Source organism: Scophthalmus maximus, chromosome 13, assembly GCF_022379125.1.
Source record: "Scophthalmus maximus strain ysfricsl-2021 chromosome 13, ASM2237912v1, whole genome shotgun sequence".
Classification (NCBI taxonomy): Eukaryota; Metazoa; Chordata; class Actinopteri; order Pleuronectiformes; family Scophthalmidae; genus Scophthalmus; species Scophthalmus maximus.
The window spans coordinates 7,972,018-7,990,837 of NC_061527.1; the positions used below are offsets into that span (position 1 = coordinate 7,972,018).

An 18,820-nucleotide genomic window follows, 5' to 3' on the forward strand; every position below is an offset into this window, starting at 1 on the left:
ATGTGAAAAGGCTGAAAACAAAACTGAAATTGTTGAGTTTTTAGATAATTTATGTATTTTAGAGATACATGTTAAACTTTAAATATGCCAAGCCCAACCTTGAGAATCAACTGTGTTGTCACGCATTCTTAACCATGGATAATGTCAATCGTGCCACAGTACGTAATGAATACATTTAACGTACAATGATATAATCATCGTCATCCACAAGCTTGGTACCAATATAAGACTAAACAGCAGTTCTGCTTTGCCATTGAAATGAATAAGTAAAAACGGTAAGGAGAGGGTCACAGTGGACTCGCATCATGAAGTAATTAACTGGGAAGACATTATTTTTCAGACCAAAGGCAAGGTCAGCATCACTGTAATGTATTAAAGCCAGTCTTAATCTCTGTCACTGTCCTCGTCTTAGTCTGACTGCAGCTGTAAACTCAACCAAGACGGCTGTTATGCACAGATGACCTTGCTTTGCTCTACAATATATCCTGCTGCTCTGTCATAAACAAAAAAAACAAACACTAATGTAAAATTTGCATGTACAAGAGGGGGAGTGAGCTAGAGGGAGTTCTCAATGATCCTATCACCAGAATAGTTTCATTTATACAAAAACAAAACAGCTCGCGGATCCTGATACTGGTAGACTTCTACAACAACTTACAGTTTTTATACCTGTGAAGTTCATTTACTTATAGAATAATTTTTCTAATATAATTTATAATTTGTCAATGCAAAAATCAAAAATCTTGACACGCAACGTATTAACCATAGAGACACATTCAGAAAAAAATAGATAGAATTCTCTGGTCTTGATTTTGAAACCCAACCCCTGACAACATGTCATATAACAAACCTTGATCACGAGGAACAAGTATGGAAAAAAATCAATTAAAAAGATCTACCATAAATTAACTATACAGCACAAGTACAAACGTTTCACACCTTTGCTGGGCCTTTGTAGTTTATTTTACAGTCAGCAGTAAATGGAGAATTACTATCTATAAAATATAGATATTCATTCAAATAAAAGGTAGTTGGAGAATGATCAAACAGATATTTTGCTCCGTTTGTATTATCCCTGTGCTGCAGAAGCAGAGTTTGGCCAGTCAGCACTCAGGGAGAACCTGTCAGCAAGGTTTAGCATCCAGTTCAGACCCAACTAGGTCAGTGGCGAGCCAGCCTTCATTTGTATGCAAATCCATGTAGATTTGCTGCTGATAAGGTTGGTTGGATCTTGAGGCATGAGTTTGTTACCGGCACAGAGGATCCAGGACAAAGTTTATATTCATCTTCATATCTTACTCAGTGATAAGCCTGTAGTCTTATTTTCTAACCTTTATTCTCCGGGGAAGGTCACCTGAACGCCATGCTCTTTTTCAGTGATAATCTGCTTCATTCGCTGTTAATGTTCCTCTCAGTCACACTTCCGGCTAACTTGTACAACCTCAGACTGTCTACTGGTGGTCACTCTAGGCCTGCTGCAGCAGTCAGTGGGTTTTTTAGGGCTAGGAGAATGTTATTCTCTCAGCCGGTGTGGGGAGATTCAAAACCGGTGACTCTCAGGTAAACTGATAAAGAGCATCTATTCTGTATTTCCATGGAAACTGAATTTAAACAAAGCTGGGGGGAAAAAAGCAAACATGATAAAGCATTAACATGGCTCATCAACCAAGCTAATGGTGCGTATCCTCAGTGCTCACTGAGTATTTCCATGCATGTTATTCACGATACTAATTTATATCCTGGTGACCGCCATTCTGATCAGACTTCCATATACGTGGAAACACAATGCCAGCAGGATTTCTTAAATGTAAAGTTTGCCTCACTGAATCCCTCTCTACTGTGAAGCTAAAACTGACCCTTGACCTATAAAAGCAGGAAACAGGTTTTTACTGTAAAATGAAGAAGTGATATTACACATAACATTAATATGACCATAGAAACAGAACTTGGACTGCAAAGAGAGAGTGAAACACTTATTAACTAATTATCTTGTTTAAGGACACTGAGAGAACAGATGCCCACTAATAGTCACTTAGGCTACAGAGACTTGAAGTCATGACTTCACATGGGGCCTAGCCTCTGTTTCACCTGCCCATGAAGCTCAGTGCAATCTGTCATCCAACATTTATTTTATTTGTTTTTCTGGGGGGTTAGGGTTTCCATATATTGGGAAAAAACTGGCATCAGCTATGGCACTCCGATGAAAATTGACCAACTCTGCATCAACTTGGTTTCTTTCATATCTAGGAAAATCATCAGTGGTCTCTTCTTCAGTCATTCTTCCAACTTTTTAGCAGTAATCTCTTCTGTATAAAAACTTCACCATTTGGTTCTGGCTCGGTTCTGCTGTTAATGGACTCTGTCAAGTCGAGACATTTAGTGGTATTTTTATAAAGTCAATGGAAATTGAAATATTGAACAATCTGAAACATTAGATCATAAAAAATAGGGGTAAAAGTTCTGACTACATTTTTGTCTCTCTATAGTGGAATCAACCTGTTACCTACATATTTTTTTGTCAGTGCAACTTTGTGACTAATAACACATTTCATTAAAAAATCTGCACTGTTGTTTATAAGAAGAAGAAAAAAATGAACTCAAAGCGTATACATTGTAATAATCCATCCCTCTGTGCCTTATATCTGCTCAGGCTAACAAATTTAGATTTCACCCACCAGGACCTCCCCCATCCATCTGTCAGTATGCACTTCTCCGAGCCGAGTTGGGGAAGTGTGAATGCCACACTCCATCAAGCATGTCAGCTTGTAGATTACACTCCAGACAGCTCCACAAGACTTCTCCATTACCTCCACATCAAACCCCAAATTAGCCAAACAGATCAGCAGTGGAGCTCTGGATGTCCACACCAATTTTTCAAGCATGGAAAGTGGGGTAATAATCTTTTAACCCAATGTAAGCAGGTTTGCACTGCTGCTACGGTTAATGTGTCCATCAAAAAATGAGCATCCTGCCAACATATCTGTGAGGAAGGTATTTAAATTTACCATCTTACTCATTTCATGTGGTTTTGGATACGGATGAAATACATAATATACAGGATAAGCATGTTCAAATGAAATTGTCCTCCACCATCACATTACCAGCAGTAAAACTGCCTAGCGATAGGGAATATGATCAGTCTCATCTCTTCAGAGTTCTCTAGGTCTGTGCTCATTTCTGGTCCTGTTGACCTGAACAGTTTAAGCTTCTGGGCTGGCTGGTTTTCTCCCACCAGGTTATAGGTAGAGATCAGGAGAGGTGGTTTATCCCTGTTTGGAGCCCCACTGCAGGGACACATCCTGGTACCGGAGAGAACCGTTCTCTTAGGAAATGTCTCCTGCATATACCGATGCTCTTACAACCTTCACATTAGAGTGATAAGACTACTGCTGGCCGGCTGGCAGATCAACAAGGTACTAGGCTTTTCAAGATAAAATGAGACTCGTCAATAAATATTACAATACAACGTGGTCACAAGAAACTCATTTGTCAGGAGGACTCAAGCGTAGTTGATTACTGTTCTTGTTCTTATCATAACCTATGTTAGAGAGCAAGTAATTCTAGCAACATGACCAAACACACTTAATGCTTCATGTAGCAGTTAAACTGGCTGCCTGTCAGCTGACGCTCACCCCTCTCTCCCAATTCTGTAGTGCAAGGCACAAAATACCCCACTGCTTCACTGAAATGTGTTCTTCCACGGAATTAACTGTACCAGAATGTTTGCAATTCCTATAGATAAATAAGGAAACATCTCTCCTACACATCAAAGTTGCCCTTATCAATTTACAGTCCCTCAGGCTTCAGAAATAAAATAAAATGCGGGTTGTTTTAGTCTGACAAAGGTAGAACAAAACAACCCTTTGGATCACATTACTCATTCAGCGAGGGAAAGATATTCACGCTTGCATCAGTGATGTCGCAACCATGGCGATGGTATAGTTTTTGAGGTGTCATTAGCACCTGTTTAAGAGAATCAGTGTTTATCTATAGTTGCTTATGTGGGTGTGAGTATTTTTCAGACTGACGTTGATCCTCACAGTGTGTTTATGATCACCTTGGCTGTAAGAGAGCCCATTATCACATCACAGGTCATTACGCAATCAATTCGCCCCCAAAAATGTGATTCTTAATTTATCACCACACATTTCTCGTCTCCATGATGTTGCTAAGTATTGATATTACTATTAAGTATGTTATCTAGTTTTATTGGGCCAAGGAGGGTGATCTATCTATTGCTATCTAATTTATACCAGACCATGTTTAAGTGAAAGGGAACAGACAGAGAAAACTGTAGGTTTCAAGATTACAGCATCAACGTATACATTTTGAAAAATGTTTATTGATGTCAGCGAGTTCTGATGTTTGGCTGACAGAATATTTCCTCTCTTTCTTTTCCCCTAACAGGCCTACTCTGTCTATGATGAGGAAATTGGTTATTGTCAGGGTCAGTCGTTCTTCGCCGCTGTTCTTCTGCTGCACGTGAGTAAACTCGTCATCCCTCCACCCACTGCGCCGGTCTTTTCTTTAATCAACACAATGCATCAGATATGCGTATAATGTAGACTGATACAATGCACACACACACACACACACACACACACACACATGCAGACTTGGACTGAGAGAAACAACATCACAGTCTACAATATATTATTATTTGATACGGCACAAATTATCAACAATTGCCAGAGTTGAGTCACTTAATTTCTGTCACGTCACACTTTTGCTGTTATTTTGTGCTTTATTCACATATTCATAGAAATATTGTATATAATATATATATATTTATAATTTCTCCACAACATCATATTAAAGCTTTAAAATGTATCGTTTAAATTGACCTATACATTTACAGGAGAACCTTCTCCTGGTGCCTTTCTCTTGCCCCATTCCTTCAAAATAATTGATTTGAGAAATGCTTATGTACTAGCATGATTATTGCACTTCATGGTTGAATGCACTTATTGTAAGTCGCTTTGGACAAAAGCGTCCGCTAATGAATATAATGTAAGCATGTAATGTAAAAAATAAAAGCTCTCTGGAGCTTTTGGAATGTTAACTTGCCACAAAGGACTTTGTTTGAGGATGGCAAACAAATGATCAATGCTAACTCCGTTACAAAGATAATACATCAGCATTGTGCGGCTGCACCTTCACCTCACTGACTCTACAGAAACCAAGTGCGTTGGCTTGTTCAAAGTGAAATAAAACGGCACAAAGGCAATATAACAGATTCAATGGAGGCTCGCAGAGAGAGAGAGCGAGGGAGAAAGAAAGAATCTCTCTGGCTGAAAAGAAAGTTGCTGACCACTCGAATGAAAAGAGTTTAATGCAGAATGATTTGGATGAATAGAGGGAATGAGGGAGTGTGAAAGAAGGTAAAGCTGAAAGCACGAGACAGTGTCATATCAGAAAATGAGGAGTAAGAAAAAGGTGGAAAGGCTTTCATGCACTTTTTCAAGGTCACTGGCATTCACAGAGCTCTATATCTCCCTTTTCCAGTAAACGTCTAAGTTAACTTTTTTTTTCTGTCCTATATGTTCAGTGTTGGTTGTGCACGTGTCAGAACGTGTCTGTGTAAAACACACCTGAAATTTTATTTTAAAGAAGGTGTTAAAAGACAGATGGGGCAGAGACGGAGGAGGTGACATATGCAGGTGATAGAGGGCGGTGGAAGTTTGGTTGAAGTCCAAATGTCAAGGGCAGCAAAAGCTAAAGAGAAGGGGAGTGAAGAGTAGGGAAGAGGTCAGTAGGAAGTGGAGTGAGGAAATTGTGGAAGGAGATTTTGGAAGGAGAGCTAGGGTGAATATTTCGAGGATGCATAATGAGTTGTAGAGGAGAGCGGAAAACAGGAGGGCCGAGGAAAACAGGAAGACGTTATGGAGAAGGAGGCTGTAAATTTGAGGAGGAGCAGTAAAAACAAAAAGAGCGGTAATAGAGGAGGAGGAGGCAGACAGGTTATAGAGGAGGAAGAGGGAGAAGGGAGAGGTTATAGGGGAGATGTCAGGAATATTAATAGGGGTTCAGCTTTACCTGCAGGAGCCCATTCAGCCCCAAACACACACTGTCACTCTGATTAAATATCACCTCAGCTCACTCTCTGCAATGTGTGTGTTTGTGTGTGTGTGTGAGGAGAAATAGACCCATATATCCTCACAGATGCACACAGAAACAGTGTTAAGCTTTTCTCTCATGCCTCTTACCTCCATTCATCCGAGCCACCTACTGTATACACTGACACACGCAGAACATGCTCACATATGAAACATCTTCTCACACGTAGACACCTTCAAGCATGTGCTCTGAGGTCATTCACAGCGTCACCTTCTTCTGTCCTTCCATGTTGATTTGAATCTTGTCTGATATGGTAGAAGATGAAATATCATTAGTTTTCCATCTGCTTTAAGGGGCAGATGGGAGGAGTTGACCAAAATCTCTTTAAATGAAATTTGAGCCTGGTCTGGTAGCAAGAAAGTGCCCAACTTTAACTGACAGGCAAGATAAAGAATGGATCTGTTTCTTGTCTCGTCCACCAAATGTCCTCAAGAGCTCCAAACACTGTATTTCCGTTTGTTTTGGTTTGTGCTTCTACATTCTACATTGTGCATGGCCAGTTGTTAAAAGGTGATGTCGTTGGGGGTTTTTTTGCAGATGCCCGAGGAACAGGCCTTCAGTGTGTTAGTGAAAATCATGTATGAATATGGCCTCAGAGCTCTCTACAAGAACAACTTTGAGGATCTTCACTGCAAGTTCTTCCAGCTGGAGAGGCTAATGCAGGTAAGTGATGCAGCGATTTTTGTAGTTTTTGAAAATGTGATGTATAATTACGAAGATTGGATGGACGGACGGTTAGACCGTTGGATGAAGGAGTTGTTGAAGGGGGAGGGGCTTCTTAATGTGGAAATATTTTACCCAATTATTAATTCCCATTTCAATTTTTTTCTTTAAATGATGTCCTTAATGTCTTTATTAACCTAGTAGCAGCTAATGTAGCCTCAAGCTTCTGGCCTCCAGCAGAGCAGCACGAGTATTAATCTTGATCTTTCTCCTGTCTTTAGTGACAGAATTTTTAAACGCTATGATTTGATGTTTGTTTTTTAAAAGGCACATTGGGAGACGCAGTTAACTTCTAACTCAAAGTTTTTATGTACACAAGCTTGTACCTTCAACTTTTTTTATCAAGAACCACATATTTTCTAACATATGATATTTTTTTACTGATTTAACTGGGGGAGAGATCCATTCCCAATCCAAGCCACACAACTGTGTCACCTAACATTGTCATTATAGAAATAGCTGAATATAAGTTTTTTAATATTTATGACATTTTTCTTCCATTTCAAAACTCTTTTTCTCTCTCTCTATTCATCCCACGTTTTTTTAGTCACCTCTGGCCATGGTTGAGGAAACTATTAATCCCACAGCTTGGTGGCAGACATTTAAATGATTCAGCCACAGGGTCCATCACAATTACAGCTCAAAATCAGAAATGTTTATCAGACAGTGTCATTAGTGTAAATGCCATGTAATTCACTTTACACATCCATCCGTCCATCCTTCTTGTAAAGACTTATCTCGTGGAACATTCAGTTAGGCAAGATTCGATTTTCCAACATTTTTACTTTCTTGAGAATGAAGGTCCCCTGGGCTGTTTCATTTAATTACTAACTGAGTGCAAGGTTTGTGCAACGAACCAATACTGGGCGCCACAAAAAAAAAGGAAGGACGTTGCAAATACAAACTATATTCACATTTTCCATAAGAGCAAGAAAAGTTTGATCACGTTCACATTTTTAAATCTTATTACTAGTGATTGCATCATCTGGGAGTTTGAACATGTTTGTTGTTGCCTTGTTCCTTGTCACAGAAATTAATAGAGTATAACAAGAATTAATTCTTGGTCCGTGTGAGGGAGATGTGAAGTCTCAATAGGCTAAATAACATTCTGTCTGTTCCCCTGATATCCATCCTGGCCCTGCTAGCAGTCGTCTTTCAGCATCAGCATCAACTCTGTTAGCACCCGGTTAGCATCGACCTAATGAGATCCATGTAAGGAGGTTAGCATTGACTGCTTATTATTGGCATTTAAGTGGGAGCTCACTATCTGATCCCGTCAGGTGTGATGTGACATATACGAAGTGTTAGATGCCAAAGTGGATTGCTATGAAGACTAATTGAATCCTTTATTCACTGTACACTGTATGGACACTGGTCTTTTCCTCCTCATGACAAAAACATGTTCACAAGAATTTGCCTTTTCCACTCATTCGATATGAAAGTAAATATGATGGTATAACATGGACAATGCTGAATTCTGGCGCTGTTTGCATTCAATGAATCAGATAATGAAACAGCTAAGCTCTGCAAACTTCAATACAGATTTGTAAATGGCAAACTGTGTTTTCGGTCTTCTTCAACATTTTCTTTTGTTCTTGGTTCACTCTTGAAAGAGATCCTAATCTTGTACGACAGCGTGATTAAATAAAGTATGAGTAAAAATGGAATAATGTAAAATTGAAATGACAACCGGAGTCACATACTTATATATTGTAATTCCTGTTTCATCTCACAACTTCCTCCTCCGCCTCTTCTATCTGCTCCTACAGGAGCAGCTTCCAGACCTGTGGTCCCACTTCCAGGAGCTGAACCTGGAGGCACACATGTACGCCTCCCAATGGTTTCTTACCCTCTTCACTGCCAAGTTCCCTTTGTGCATGGTGTTCCACATCACCGACCTGCTGCTCTGCGAGGTACAATTCGACTCACAGCCCGACATTGTTCCAGGAGAACCGGTAGAGTTGTTTAGTCCACATTGTCCAGAGACGAGTGAGGGAAGTGTCGACCTTCTGGAAAGATGGAAATAGTAATAAGGAGGTTGTGAAGAGGGAGGCTGTAGCAGAGGTCAGAGGTGAGGATGATAACCGTCAAGGTAGTAGGAAGGCGACATGAAAGGAAACAGAAGGATGGAGAGATAGCAATTCGTCAAAACTGCTGGTTCTACTGACCAGCAATCAGTGGTTAGAAGCTAGAGAGCATTTCAAACCGCGTTGTACCAGCATCAGCACTAATCCATCTGCTTTTTGTCCTTCAGTCTGTCCAACATAATCAATAGGGATGCACTAATCAGGCCTTTTAGGGTTGATACAATCACTGTTGACCCGATCACAATCACTGCTTGCTTCCTATTCGTCTTGAATCATTTTTACAAAAAGCTCCTCTGAAGCGTTACTCTTCCAAAACCCGCTAGTTTACCTCCAGTCGGTTACCCATAGTGTTTTGTAGTCACTGACAGTATTCCTCAATACTGTGACTATTTTCACTGTAAAAGTTGTTCATTCTATCGTCTAAAACGTCCAGTGACATTTCGCAGTGACGTCCTTATATTTCAATTTCTTCCCCTGAGATCAGAGATCACAGTCAAACAGTGAGAGGAACATTTTGAAAAAACGCTCTCAAACACTTCCCGGTCGGTAATTTCTGCAGATGCAAATATAACATAAAGATAGAAGAATAGTTATTAGACATTAGTCAGTTGTTGACCGATTGTTGCTCCCTATTGAAATTTTTTTTTTTTTAAAGTTTCATTACCTAAACATCAGTCAAGTCATTAAGCTCTTTCCACTTCCTCCCTCCTCGATCCCTCTCTCTCATTCTGCCTTCCTCCTTCACTTTTTTCCACTCCCCCCTCCCCTCCCTCCCTCCCCCCTCTCTGTTTGCCTATCGTCCTCGGGCAGAACAATTAAAAGTTTCCCAGGTCTTTCTCACCCAATGAGCCGCATGATGAGAATCTGCTCGTTAAACCAGAATTCTTATCTCTTGCACCCTTCCTGCCGTCTCTCCTCCTCTTGGTTCTTTCCTCGTTTGCTTCTTATTTGTATTATTTTATCTTCTTTCTTTATACATGTTCTGTCCTTGATCCTTTTCACCATCATCTTTTTTCCTCATCCCTTTTATGTATCACTCCTACTGTATCTCTCAGTCAGCCGCTGTTTTTTGTTTGACCAATTCTCCTCAAAAGTTTTGATGTTGATAATTATTTTTTCCCTCTTAACTATATTTTCCCGCCCAACCATTTATTTATTTATTTATATATTACTAGCTACTGGACCAAGGCTTCCCTCCTCATATTGAGTAAACGTTTTGTTTCTTTATGAATCTTTTTTGATGTTTTGCTTTCTTGAACCTTCAGGCATCCCCCTGCCTATTTCCCCATCTCCCTCCTTTCATATATTTCTGCCCATGAATCTGTCTCGCTCAGATACTCATGCTCAGCGATGATCTTGCTCTCTCTCATGCACACCTTTGATCCTGCCTCAGCCCTGTAGCACCATCTTGAGGCCTTCAAAGACAGGCGTCTGAAGGCAGAGCTCCCCGTCTTTTCTTTGTCTCCGGTTATTTTTAGAGCTGTCCAGATATTTTTAGCTCTTGTGTTGCCATGTGAATTGGTTGTCATGGAGACGGAAGAGACGGGTGTTCCCTTGCAGTGCTGACATCAGCTTTACATTTTCTTTCTTTCTCTGCCAAAATCACTGTCATTTTATCATAAAAGAGGGAGTGGATTAAAAAAATCACACTATCACTGCATTTATGTTCATATATCATTTGACGCCTCTCTACGTGTACTCTGTATTGTAAAAGATATGCCTTAGCATCCTTTCATTTAAATATATTAATGATTAGTTCAGTAGTTTTCAAAAACAACCAACATTTATAGTATGAATGCTGAATGTTTTACTTACTGTAAAATATGTCAAAGGTCATATTTTCCTGCAGGTTTTTGTCAATCTTGTTTCTTTAAGTTGTTTCCAAAAATTGTAACCGGTAAGAAATCAGAAGCATCTGCTAAGCCACAGATTGGATAAGGAAAGCTTCATTCACCAACATGGGATATTTTACCTGTCTACAATCCTTTAGAGATTAAACCAATATTTTTGAGAAGGTAAGCTTCGTGTATTAGCCATCGGAAGCTTCCAAAATATAAAGCCGCATAGTGCAGCTGTAAATTACTATAAAATTCCCTTTCTGAAAATGTTTTGTTTTGGTGATAATGTAATCACAAATAATAACACAGACAAACATGAACACGAATCAGTTTTTTCTGTATTCACATCTAATCCTCCTCTTTTTCAGGGTCTGAACATCATCTTCAACGTAGCCCTGGCCTTGCTGAAGGTTAGTGCCCGCTTCATTCATTTGAATGTAACCACCTCTTAATATTAGCTCAACTATCAAGTGTGTGTCTAAAATCCATTTCTTTTAAATCTGCCAATATAGTTTTTTTCGGTTTAAGATCCACTTTGGTTTAATAAAGGATAAAATGAATTCATTTTTAAACATTTTAGTCATCAGATGGATAGTTAATTTGTTTTATGCACCAAAGATAAATCTATCTGGATTTAAGAAACAGGATAATTGTTGTGACATTTTTGGAAATAAGTGCAAAGCAAGGATTTAGGAGGCATGATTGTGCAGAAGAGATGTTGTGCATGAGGAAGTGGACTGTTTCCTGGTAAGAGGTTAAGTTCATTGGCATTCCTCACCCTCTAGTGCTAATATCAGGAACTTCATCTTGAATTGAGAAGCTCTCTTTCGAGACGAATTAGGCGAAAGGGAAAAGACTAATCATATGAAACATCATGCGGGATGTGTCTCACCTGCTGCCAGTCTACGTTTATCAGATTCTGAGCAGAATCTCACACATCTTGGATTTTGTGTTGTGGGGAATTTATTTATATTTGATCAAATATTGCATCATTTATAATCAGAAAATGTAATATTTTTAAGAATAGATTTTTTTTATGTGGTTTGATAAATGCTGACTAAACATATGCTTATACAAGCATTACAAATACAAGATAAAATGACCAAACACTACCATTTTATAAACTCTATTAATATTACTATATTTTGATAAATAATGATTTACTGACATCTAAAAATAAAATGACTGTATTTTCAAAAAAAGGGACAAAGACACTGGAAAAAACTAACTAGCTGTGTATACAGACACTTAACAAACTTATGCTTGAGTTTAAAAAAAATACTACCTCAATATAACCTTAAAAGCTGCATGTTGTTGCTATTAAAGCAGAGTGGTGTAGAGCACTGGTGGTTGTGTTATGGGATCGGTTTGCGGTGGGATGGATTTATGAGTATTCTCAATAACTGTATTGTATTGCACGTCGGGGTCTGGTTGTTCAATGTGGACATTCTTTTGATGGGGCAGTCTTTGTGGAAGTCATGCTGAAATTTCAAGAACATTCAGAGATGATGGACTGTTTATATCATTGTGTTGTCGAACTTTGTTTTTAATAGAGTCGCTTGCATTTTTACGGATAGTTTACAGATACTGATATAATAAAAAAAAAGTTGCTAGAAATTTAAGAGACAGAAAATTGGCAAGCGTTTTATTTGGGATGCCCCAGAGTTAGACAACCATTTCTTTAACACCAATTACCTCCTGATGTAATGTTTATTTTTTCTACATAAAACCAATGCATAGTCTAAATTTCCATACCAATAAAGGACTACATTCAATCTGTTAAAGTCAATCCAAATATGCATGTTGGCTCCAGTATAAATATTTTAAGTAAATATAACCATCATAGTATTAATCTCAGATTACTCAGAAATGCAGCCACACTCAGGCCTTCTGCTCCGAATCAATCATCCATGGTTGGTTTTAAAAAGCCCTCGTGCTCTGTGTTTTAGCAATAATGTATTCCGTGGGCCATAGAGGGAAAGATGTGGTGGATGTGATGGTCGGGAACGGAGAACAAATGAGGATGAGAGGAGGGTGGAAGGGGCTTCCACTGCCTGCCTCCCATTGGTCAGCCATGACGGCATTCTCCCTCGAGGCTCCCTCCTCCCTCCTCTCTCCATCCTGCGAGTCTCCTCTCCGCTCTCATCACCCCTCCCTCCATCTGTGTCCACCTCCCTCCCTCTCCTGCCGGGCAGTCGTCATCCACATCACAACAGGAGCCTTAGCTAAAGCCCTAGCAATCTGGAGCTGGAGTAGAAAAGCTCTGTGCTTTTCTTCTGTTCTTTTCTTTCTTCTTCATCTTAACCTCCCATGGATTTCTGCGTGGAGCCTCCTCTCTCCCTCGGTTTCTTGTTCTCTCTCGTCTTCACCCACTACACCACTACCTCCGCCTTCTCCTCCACTCTGTTGGCTGGCTATGCATTTCTCCAGCACGCTACCTCTCACCACCAGCCAGACCTCTGCAACGGAGCCGCCCCTGCGAGCTGCTAGCTGTTAGCATCACAAAGGGAGTGAGTGGGGTACAGGAAGACAGGAAGGCAGAGACGCAGAAACAAGAGAGAGACGGTGGAAGGGAAAAACTGTGTGTGTGTGTGTGTGTGTGTGTGTGTGTTTTCATCAGGACCATCACTCCTGATAGCACACACACGTATGCAAACCCGTGTTGTTGAGGGGCAGAAGTGACTTTCCATCTGAAGGAGCTGGCTGACCATCTGAAAGGATCGACTGACTGATACCCACCGGATGCTTGGACGCTGCCGCTAACGGAAATCTGCCAGAGGGACAGACGCTGGAGTCCATGCCGGAGCTGACGACTGGACTGAAACTGCACACAGTTCAGATCATCGGGTTATATCAGTGCAGAAGAAGAACAAAGAGTCATTTCGTTCTGTTTTACTACCTCGTTCCGAAGTCACGCATATCTGCATTGAATCTGACTCATCGAGTTCAGCGTCCACTCAGCTGTAAACCAGCACAAGTATGCAGTGCATCATCGTCCCCTGAAGGCTGCCATGCGAACAGACCACATCTCCTCTGCTCCTGCCGTGTTGTCTCAGACTGGGTCTCTTCAGATTAAAGGATTCGCACAGTCATCTCAGAGCATTTTACATTTCAAAGAAAGCTGAAATCCAGGTGTGGCCAGCTATTTGGAAACGTAATCGAATGCTTTGATTTGTTGTCTCCCTGAGCCGTGAGCGTTAAGGCCACTCAGTCGTGCAGACAGGGGATTTTCTCTCCATCTTTGAAGTCCATCAACGAAGGGAAAATAATTTATTAAAAAAAAAGGTGCAGTACTCACCCGTCGCTGCCGTTTGCCGGAGCAGCAGCCCACGTGTTGAGCAGCTTTGTTGCTAGGCAACGGTACACTGGATTTGAATTGGTTGGGGGAGTTTGCCAGAGGAAGATGATAGTGGACAGTGTGACTGGATTACAAAGTGAGTCTGGCAGGTAGCGGGAAGACTCAGCATTATGCTGCAAACAGCTTCAGCACATCATTTCATGACTGTTATTGTGTTGCACCTTGGGGCCGTGTCTGGGCTCTGACAGTGGTTCAAGCTGAGTGGCCGACACCAACGTCTTGTCCACTTGTCCAAATTCTGAACTATATCAGTCTTAACTTTGCATGCCTTGGTCGCCTGGCTGTGCAGTTTTCCTCTTACTAGCTATTGGCTTCTTTCGTCACTGGTGTCCTGAACATCAGTCTGTTGTGGCATTATCAGCTTCAGTCACCAGGACACAGCCAGTTTGGCCTGACACCGACCTCAAAAGAAATCTTGGCTCGCACATACCAACTTGTCTACCCCCCAGTCCACCCCTCCTCCGACAACAGGGAAACCCACTGGAACATTTGGACGTCACACTGGAGTCACCTGCCACCCTGGCCCCGGAGCGGGACCGCCCCTCTCCCTCACCCTGTCCCACTCCGCCACCATCTCCTCCACCCTCCCCTCTGGCATCTCCTCCCCCTATTCCGGCCCTGACCCCCCATTTGCCCCTTCCAGCAGTATGCAGAGCGGTGGAGGATGGACAGGCAAAGGCAGAAGAGGGGGCCCACACCAGTCAGGCCTCAGCGGACCCTGCATCATTCCCCAAGGTGATGGGTATTCTCGGGATGGGACACCGGCTCTTCGTTCCCAGGCTGCTGGCGGTGAGAGGCGGGTGATGGGGCGGGGAAACACATGATGGATGACAGGAAATAAATGAGCATGCACGGATTGATGGGTTTAGAGTTATGTAGCAGTGGGTGTTGGTTTGTGGGCAGAAGAAGAACACAAGAAGCATATCTCCAAAAGTAACAATAGTTATTTAAATTGTTGTCACAATGCTGCTTTCAGACATAAATCCTGAATCTTCCCTGGATAGGATCCATGAAAAATCTTATGGAAGAAGAAAAGTCTTGAAATGCATATGTCAATTCAAAACAGGAGACTTACCCCCACTGTCCCCTGTTCATTGTTGCCTAGCTGTTCACAAAGTCTTCTTCTGAACTAGAAATGAATCAGCCAAACCATTGTCTAGCAACGGCCATGCTGACAGAAAACACCTACCCATGTGACTAATCCTTGTTCTCACAATCTGATGTACATAGTATCTCTGGATAGATTCCAGTCTTTGCATCTGAGCACCACAAGATGGTGGTATTGGTGTGTTTTGAACACTTATTGATTAGGAAGATGCTCCTGTAGAAGGCCAACTTTACTGTCAGAGACATAAATGTGTTCATCTTTCAAGAGCAGACAATGTAGAACAGCTATAATATAGAACCTTTTCTACCTAATGTCATTGAAATGTAATATAACTAAATAAAATCAATGTCGTCTCACACAAATCAATATAACCCGTCACCCGTTTTTTCAGTCTGTTCTTCCTGAATCTAGGATTGGATTGGAGAACAATCTGTTGAAGGTAATTCTGTGCTCTTCATGTCCCACTCTTAATGATATCGTTTGTTTGTCTGTCACCACCCCCACCATCTACCCTCTCCTCCCACCTCCTCCTGTCTCTCCAGACATCTAAAGAGGACCTCTTGCAGGCAGATTTTGAAGGGGCTCTCAAGTTCTTCAGAGTCCAGCTCCCGAAACGTTACAGAGCTGCAGAGAATGCCCGAAGGCTTATGGAGCAGGCCTGCAACATCAAGGTAAGAAGGCTCTGCAAATAAACACTAACCCTGAGCCTTAAACCTAGCCCTCAAACAGGCAGGTGACAAAGTAAAAACAAAAGTCTTTAGTGTCTTCCATTTGAAGAATGTTCTTTTGCATATTAAAAATTCAGTACCTGTTGTATAAATGTGTACATAAACACACACATTTCATTCCAGGAGAGACTTGTGTGATTCCGTACATTAAACCAGAGGTACAGGAGCATGTCAAGTACACATGTGATTGTTGTGGACATCAAATCCCAACTGTCTGGTTGCAGTATCCCGGGTCTGATGGTTTATTTCTCTCGCGGCTGAGCTGTTCATTGGCGTAATTAAATTCTTATATCTTTTCTGTCCTTGCATGTGGTGCCCAGAGTAGGGTTACCACTTGTTTTAATTGCACGGCACTTTAAAGAGATTATCTGTCAGTCAAAAAGACAAGTGAGGTTGTGACATCTAGATTATCTGGGATTGTCTTGGGTTATTTTTGCATGAACTGTTTCTTTGTTTGTTCAGGCACGGAGATCGTCAGTGCTCTCGCATTATGTTTATTCCAATTAAGCCTAAAACAAAGAAAGACATTTCTTTCTTTGTAGCTGGAAGGAGATACCTTTAGTAGAGGTAAAGGTAAAAGCTTGTATCAGCTGGATATACAGTGGATAGATCTCTGCTGTGTTGTAGAAGCCTGACAGAGAGGGGTTTGGAAGGAAAATGTCTCAGGTAGTTACTGCATTCTTTCACAGATAGTTAAGTTCTTTCCTCTGCTATTATCAGTCTTTCTTGTTCGTTGTTGTTCATTGGTCTGGACTGAAATCTGACAGTAACAGATAAAAGACTAATCACGTGAATAACAGTCATAGTTTTCCTCAAAACCTACTAGGACGTGTGGTCACAAAAATTCCCTTACGTGCACGTTATCCTCCTCCTGTTGACCTTAATGAGGCTGCTGGCATTTAGGGAATTTGCCGAGGTCACCAGAGACGAAATGCAATACACAGTACACAGTGTATAAGATAATGTGTGTGTGTGTGTGTGTGTGTGTGTGTGTGTGTGTGTGTGTGTGTGTGTGTGTGTGTGTGTGTGTGTGTGTGTGTGTGTGTGTGTGTGTGTGTGTGTGTGTGTGTGTGTGTGTGTGTGTGTGTGTGTGTGTGTGTGTGTGTGTGTGTGTGGTGAGAGAGGAAGGAAAGCGTTGACAGAGATAATCATCCTTCCTCCGCCCTTCTGTCTCGCTCTCCCCTCTCTGTTTATTTATTTCTGTATTCACATAGACTCAGTATCTTACATTTCAGCCATTGTCTGTTTTTTGATCCAAACAAACTCACAGTGAGTGAGCAGGTTGTGACGTAGTGTCACGTTCGATGGCTTGTTGGCAGCACACATGGCTCTAAGTGCTTGCGATCCCTCCATGTTGGGTGAATTACGACGCTTTTCTGCACACAGGATATCCTGCTCCGTGACTCACTCACATTATCTCTGGTGGTTTACTAGCATTTTGATGCTCTTGCACAACCCTGCAGCATTCTGAGCTGTCATGTTATGTTGTACAAGAGCACTTACATATCAACATGTCCTATACATGCTCGCTTACCTGAATACACACACTTTCACAGGCATAAACACACACTAAGCCATCAGTCTCAATAATCAGATCAGCTTCAATACGCCTTTGCTTCACATTATTGTTATAATGCACATGAAACCATTCAGTAACTCTATGATCTAGCATTTTTCTTTAAATTTGTCCCCTTTCTGTGTGGACAGACACATTTAAAGGAATATAGACACTTACACCAGAAGCTACTGACTAAATTAATCATCATGGAAACAGGTCGGATAGGATGAGTTAGCCACAGGGAGCACAGACAACAGCCCGTGTCTCCCTGCGTTCTTCTATTGATCATCGCTTGCTGATTGTTAAACTCCCCTCTGTAATTTTCTCGTGTTGGATGTTGTGTTTCTCCGCCTTACACAAGATTTCTCTGCTGAGGTTTCAATCGCTCTTTTTTTTTGCACAACCAGTTGTACATGAGGTGACCTCTACACTAAGAAAGACAGTAGCTTCTGTACTGTCTATTGGAAGAGTGTTGGAAGACCTGCCATATTCAACTGCCATCAGGGAAAATGGGGAAACCAGCCTGACCCACCCACTCTGCTCTCTCCTCAGCGCCCCTTTTACATATTTTTCTCTGTCGACGTCTAAATCGGATCAGCTGCACTCCGTAAGCTGCTTAAAACATCGAAAGAATTCACTGGCACCTTGGCTAGATGAACACAACGGGTAGTAGGGTGGCTTAGGCTTTCTGGGGATTATGGGAAGATTTTGAATTTCTCTGCCTTCTTAAACATCCGCCGGACCGAAGCTGGAGTGATGACTTTTTAGGACTCTAAGGAAAAAAGGAGAGAAATGCTGTACATTCATTTGCTGCCCAGGGTTTGACTGATTAATTCCTTTTTTTTACCAAATCTCACAAAAGCTAAACTTTTAACCTACCGAGGAGAAAGAAGAGACTGACGGGATAATTTAGACAAAAGGTCTAGATGAAGACTCGGATGCTGTAGAGACACTTGTAGATTTGAGTATAGAGTTACAGAGGCACATTAGAAGCATTGGGAGTTGATGAGAAAGAAAAAGAAAAACAAACTAAAAAGCCACATTGAGAGATGAAGAAGGATATCAGATGATACAACACACTTGGCTGCCATATTCCAAGTGAACAGCTCATGGGCAACAGTAGATGACTGCGACAGGTTTCATTCTGAATTACAAGTTGACCATCATCACTGAAGTCAAAACATCAGTGTTGAGATCGTGGACGAGACGTTGAAACGTCTACAATCTCCTGCACCTCCTCTTTTAGAAACATGTGCATAAATGAGATGACAGGCACTTGATACATAAATGGAGCTGCCGCTTG

The 18,820-nt window shown here is 41.3% G+C and overlaps 1 protein-coding gene across 5 annotated transcripts in view; it reads left to right on the forward strand.

Annotated features, from left to right (window-relative positions):
* The window catches only part of rabgap1l (RAB GTPase activating protein 1-like), a 95,811-nt gene that overhangs the window by 60,519 nt on the left and 16,472 nt on the right, over positions 1-18,820 (forward strand). For 4 of the 5 annotated variants that reach the window (XM_035648872.2, XM_035648871.2, XM_035648873.2 and 1 more), the window contains 5 exons: positions 4,408-4,482; positions 6,655-6,780; positions 8,610-8,753; positions 11,134-11,175; positions 15,774-15,902. In XM_035648872.2, coding sequence (XP_035504765.2) covers positions 4,408-4,482; positions 6,655-6,780; positions 8,610-8,753; positions 11,134-11,175; positions 15,774-15,902 — 516 coding nt within the window. Of the gene's footprint in view, positions 1-4,407; positions 4,483-6,654; positions 6,781-8,609; positions 8,754-11,133; positions 11,176-12,901; positions 14,913-15,773; positions 15,903-18,820 lie in introns of those variants that run through there. The other variant, XM_035648875.2, reaches the window with a different exon arrangement.